We start from the raw sequence: 6,043 nt of genomic DNA, 5'->3' as shown, positions 1-6,043 counted from the left end.
GAGCTTGAAGTGTGACCAGTCAACACAGAGATAAAAGGGATTTTGTGGTGGGAGTGGGGGGCTGTGCCCTCTTTAACACCTAATTGCCACACCCATAAGGTGCGATTAGGCCTCTCACTTTTAAATACAATGCTACAGTAATGATCAAGGCTACCTTAAAATCAGACAGAATGAAATATTGAACCAAAACTTCCACAACTGTCTCGTTTTCTTTTGCAGTTGAGCTGAATAATATGAGAGTGGAGATAAGTCTCTTTGTAGCAAAACATGACTGTGAATAATTTCTCTTGTACTGCACATCTGCGTTTCCCTGGGCTATTAAATCATCGTTAGGGGTCTTGGTGCTGTGCCCACCCACAGAAGGAAGATTTCAGGGAGGGACTTTGCTTCTCAACATTTAACCAGTGAGCAGCCTGATCCCGGAAAGGCAGAGGGCTTTTCAAAACCTGGAATTAACCGGAGCAGTGCTGCACAGAGCCGGGAAGCGCTCACGTTTGAACCCCCAGTGATGCGCAGGCTTTCTGTTTTCTAATGGATGTACCCGGGTGTGATGCGCAGTGCGGATCTGTTGAGGAGCTCTTCACCACCCAGTCAGCTGGACCAGGGGGCTTGATAGCCTGCATGTGAAGGGACATAACTCCGCGGTGGTTCTACCAGAGACTCTGTTGGTGTGGATGGACAGGTCACAAGTGCATACGCAACAGTGTGGCAGCACCGCTGGATTTACGCACCGCATCCAACTTGGACTATCTACCTCCTCTCTTGTCGGGTGAAATAAGAAGGAGGATGTATGGAATAAACCAGCGCTGTATTTACATGTAAGTCGTCCGATAAGGCTGTAGAATGAAATATATTTTATTGATTTACTCAAATATAATAACAACTCTCCATGTTTTCTTGCCCCTGCAGATCATTTCATTTTTTCGTGCTGTGGTGCCATGCTCAGGTAAGAACTAAATTCCGAATGACACTATTAAAAGTTATCTTCTAAAGTACAATCTAAAAAACAATTGGAATTGAAACGAAAGTTGGTTTTAAGTCTGGATAACTTACTTGAGAAAATCTCATTGTGTAGTATATATTGTTAACTTTAATTGTCTGATGGGGAGATTCCTCTTCGTACACCCTGTCTTGTAAAACTGGCTACATACTCATTTATCTCAGATTAGACAGAAAAAGAATTATGTATTTTATTTTTCCCTGTACATGAAAGGGGGAGAATCACCCGTCTCCTAATTTTAAGCAGTATGTGAGGACGCAGGGCGCAGTGACGGACCAGCTGAGCCGCAGACAGATCAGGGTGTACCAGCTCTACAGCCGCACCAGCGGGAAACACGTCCAGATTCAGGGCAAACGGGTCACCGCTACCGCTGAGGATGGAAACATGTACGGTAAGAGCTGACCCGAGGCCCGCTGCTGGCCCTGCAACACATGTGGCTGTGGTTGTAGCTTTTGCCACGGAGCTGTACTTATTAACAGAGATGATCCTTCAGCAATATTTTCATTAGAGGCATTCACCACTGGAGGTCTGCACGGTGGAGAACACAATTAGACTGTTTTTTAATGGTAGCTAAAGCATGTTTGGACAATTCCCATCCTCCACCATGGCATTGAGCTAAGCATCGAATTTTCTGAATAATAAGAAAATGTACCACTGATCTCTGAAAAAAAGAAGACGTTTAAAGGCAATTAATCTAAGGAAATTTCCACAAATCCTCAAGAACTTCTGCATGAATAATTTGTAGATAATTGAAATATATTGGTAACCTCGTTTTTCTCGTTCAAATCAGATGGGAATTAATCATTCTTTGAACTTAATTTTTAGGGAAATTCTATTGGTAGGTAACATCAACATATATTAATAGTAGAATTTTACACTTTGATTCATGTGGTACCACAATATGCTTTGTCATTGCAGCCACCATCTTTGTCTGGGGTTGGAAATGTGGTCACACCATGCAAATCTTTTTTATCATGCAACAAACTGAATATTTCTTTCATCGTGATAGTTAGATGAGTCCGCTGGGGATTTGTGTTTGTCATGTGTCGGACTTCAAAGAATTAAAAAAATTGGTAATTATTTTTCAGAGAGTCAGATGCTTAGCTCTGACTGAGAGGCACAAATGAGGCTAGTCTGGACTGGTATTTATGTCTTATAAACTGTGCATTTTGGCAACTTCAAATCTGCAGGGAAACCTGTTGCATGTTTAGAGTCTAGGCTTTACAAGGATTGTGATTTTTGAAACACATTTGGTACACAAAAATGGGTCATGCGATAAAAGACAAACAGAGAAATGTTTAAAGTTTCTTTAGAGAAGGGATCAAATGTCATGTTTCGGTCCCTGACACTGGGCACAAAGCCTCTGCTGGGGACTGATGTCCTCAGGCACAACCAGCAGTTTCACCTCCTACCTGCGTGTCCCTCTGTGAGGTGTTTTCAGGCCTATATGTTAATTCAGCCTCCCTGCTGTACCCATGAATCCATCGTCTGGCAAGTTAGCGGCTGATTAGGGCAAGTCCTTTGTCTCCATACCCCCAATACACAAGGCTGTTGTAATGCCCAATGACTGTAATTAACTGCAGGACAGATTCAGTTGAGAATGTATATTCTGCTGCCAATACAATTCTTTAATGTTCAGTCATCCGCTCACTGATGATTTGTTTAGTCTTTCAGCATAGAGTTAAATTGAGGAGGGTTACCTTCATTTCCAAAGCAGGTCGATACTGTTGGTTTCAGCCCAGCAGAGCTATTGTCTAATGATAACAATTTAATATACAAGGTGATAACAAGCATACAAAGTAAATTTCATCTACTAACAGGTAACACAACAAGTAACAGCTTTACAGACTCTCAAATGCTCAAATAAGCTTAAATGAACAAACAACAGGCCTGAAACATGGATTATGTCTGACACGGTGCAGTATCAAATTGTGGATCTTCACATTGGAGCATAAGTGTCCATAAAAACAGATTAGAGCCTACAGTCAGAATTCTGTTAATTCATCAGTGGAACTGCATGTTTCACTGTGTAGTGTTGGTTTGGGATAATATACGGAACTCTTGAAATGACAAACTGATAATTAAAAGAAAATGATTTCATGGATTCTGGTGTAACTTGACTTTCTATTCTGCAGCTCGCCTGTTTGTCGAGACGGACACGTTTGGCAGTCGCGTGAGGATAAGAGGAGCAGAAAGTGGGCGCTACCTCTGCATGAACCGGAAGGGTAAACTTGTTGGAAAGGTACAATATATATTCCTTTATCTTTTTAACCTGACAAACAAAGTTAACTTTGATGTTAGTTAGCATGGATCAGTTTGGAATCATTGCTGTGATAAAATAAAGTTAAATAAGTAAAAGTAATTACAATGTTATAGTATGATAATGTTCAACGGCCAAATTCTATTGTTGCAAGCAATAATTGTGTCAAACAATCTGAACCATCTTTGAAAACACTTGTGGTACTTATTGTAAAAGTTTCACACTTTACCAAGCAGATAAAATGTAGACAGAGGATGTAAACACAGTATGATCAGTGTTTCTTACAGTTCCAGCCAAAGAACACATGACTCACTTCTCCTAATCCATTCAAGAGCTAGTTCCTCTTTAGAATACATAATCTGTGCTTGGCGTCAGTTTATCAGATCTCACAACCACTAAAATACACACTGCAGCTCTGATATGAAAGCCTCAGTCCATTGTCATTGTAGTGTCATAACATGTCAGTCACCCCAGGACATGATGTGATGGAAAAAAAGGAATCCTCGGAGAAGTGTAGGATATTTGCTCCGCCTTAGAGCCACAGCTGACAGAATTTAGGGGAAAGTACAAGCCCATCATGCACTCCCTGTGTGTTTGGTCACAAGTCAACTCTCCATTTCCTTCATGGAAATGGAAAAGATGGGTCCACATATCTGGCTGACAGGAAAACGTACAAATCTATGTCTCCTCTTGGTTGAGAGGTGTTGAAGGCGCGGCTGCTCAAATGTCTTTTAGAAAGACTGAACACGACACAGAACACAAGTCAAGAGGAAACTTTCTTTGATCTGCTAAAATTAGTGTTCACGACAACAAACCACTGACATGTGGCTGTCACACTTTTTCTGCCAACATACCTTTTACAGAGGTTGCGTGTTATTGACATTTCATACAAAACTGCAGCACATAAAGTTAGTTATCTTTGGATTCATATTTTATTACTTAATAGAAGTTGAAACTGAAATTACAATTTAAATGAGGAGATTGATACCACTCTCAGGTCTGTATATTAGATATGAGGTACAGCAGCCTGTTAGCTTAGCTTAGCTTAAAGATTAGGAAAACACTAGCCTGACACACCGACCTTGTTGTTCAATATGTAGAGCAGCTAAGGTTGTGGTTGTGCAGCAGAATTATGAACCAAATTGTTGAAAGAAGTGATATATTTAACGTTTTAATTTGTGAGCCTTATACCTTTGCTCTGAGCCAGTGTACTACACAAACTGACTGCTTGTTATAGGTTCATATTTATTGATAGATATTAGTCAAAAAAGGAAGAAAAAGAATATGATATCTATCCTCTCAAACATTACACAGATTGTACACACGGCTTTAATATGAAGAATAAAAAAATCTGAATTTACCATTGGCTTATTATAGATCATATGACTTTGGTAATATAGTTATTTATACTAAGTTATCCTTTTGTTTGATGTGTATATGAACAAACAAAGCATGTGTGTTTCATGCTTTGCGAGTCTGTCCAAGTTTAACATAAGGAACCATTCTCTCTCCTCATGCAGCCCAATGGTCGGAGCAGGGATTGTATCTTCACAGAGATAGTGCTGGAGAACAATTACACGGCGTTCCAGAATGCCAAGTATGAGGGCTGGTATGTGGCCTTCACCAGGAAAGGGAGGCCCATCAAAGCCTCCAGGACGAGGCAGAACCAGAGAGAGGTCCATTTCATCAAGAGGCTACACACGGGCCCCCCTCCCTTCCCCAACACCAACCAAAGCAAACACTTTGAGTTCATCCGATTTCCGTCCACACGTCGAGCAAAGCGGAACAGGAAATCACATACCTCTTCCTAACACGCAGCAAAAGACATGAACTGATACCAGCTGTGGAATAGGAAGAAACAGATGCAATTTTATTTTTGTATATTTTTGATAGATAAGCAATGGTGAAAACGCCATAAATGCAGAGTAATATTGCTGTAAAATGGTCACGTGTAAATAATGAAAGAGAGTAAAGCAGATGGATTATATTTAATTGTCCCGTGTGTATGTGTTTTCTGGGGGGATGGGGGGGGGGGACTGTTTAGGACGAAGGGTGTTTAATAACAAAGTGGAGTGTGACAGAGACATTATTTTTGCATGATCAGTGAACTTGGATATGGAGATGATCATAATCTTAATCTTAAGTATCTTTCTCTGATGCTGTACAAGACAGTCCACACTGTTCAATGTAGGGGGTGAACGAAATAAAATGAAAATCTCATGTGACATGAAATGATGAAAAAAGGACATGAAATATGTAAAATCGTCCGAGCCTATACTGCAGTTGCATCAGAGAAAGAAAGCTGCAAAGTCACATGGAGTGATTATAATAATCATCGTTAGAAATAGCAGCTTCAAATTATCATCTATGTGCAAGAGCTAGGGGGAACCCCATGGTGGTGCTAGAGCAACAGACTATGAGGATTTATCCTCCGGGCATCAAATATAGCTCATGGAAAGTTAATACTTGATGATATATTTCAGTCTGGAGAAAAATTAATTAGTGGTACATATAAACTCTTAGTCATTCAGAAAATATGAGCTCACAATGAAATTACAACACATTACAGTGAGGGCAGTGGTGATGGCACCGTTGACCAGGACCAACAGCGGTAATGATGCTGGATCTGCTGCACGCCAACGCAAGAGTCGGGGAGGAGAAAACATTGGAATGAGATAGATTAAGTTGTTCTGCTCAGGACCATCTTGGTGGGTGGGTGGGTGGGTGGGTGGGCATCGGAATGGTTGATGGAAAAAGGACGAGGGCAGGGTGGAAGAGTCCGG

At 40.8% G+C, this 6,043-nt stretch overlaps 1 protein-coding gene across 1 annotated transcript; it reads left to right on the top strand.

Annotated features, from left to right (window-relative positions):
- The first annotated feature begins 786 nt into the window (after positions 1–786).
- Positions 787–5,071, top strand: fgf17 (fibroblast growth factor 17). The gene is made up of 5 exons (XM_061072034.1): positions 787–818; positions 910–946; positions 1,214–1,391; positions 3,136–3,242; positions 4,781–5,071. Exons 1-5 carry the CDS (start codon positions 787–789, stop codon positions 5,069–5,071), a joined length of 645 nt encoding a protein of 214 aa, XP_060928017.1.
- Positions 5,072–6,043: the final 972 nt, after the last annotated feature.

The sequence above is a fragment of the Limanda limanda genome, chromosome 5, assembly GCF_963576545.1.
Source record: "Limanda limanda chromosome 5, fLimLim1.1, whole genome shotgun sequence".
NCBI lineage: Eukaryota > Metazoa > Chordata > Actinopteri > Pleuronectiformes > Pleuronectidae > Limanda > Limanda limanda.
The sequence above is the reverse complement of the archived record's forward strand: the minus strand, read 5'-3'. Positions and strand labels throughout refer to the sequence as shown.

Coding starts and splice junctions, on each gene's coding strand:
- fgf17 (XM_061072034.1), top strand. CDS start 787: ATGTATGGAATAAACCAGCGCTGTATTTACAT. Junction 819..909: donor AACCAGCGCTGTATTTACAT/GTAAGTCGTCCG, acceptor TTGCCCCTGCAG/ATCATTTCATTTTTTCGTGC. Junction 3,243..4,780: donor AGGGTAAACTTGTTGGAAAG/GTACAATATATA, acceptor CTCCTCATGCAG/CCCAATGGTCGGAGCAGGGA.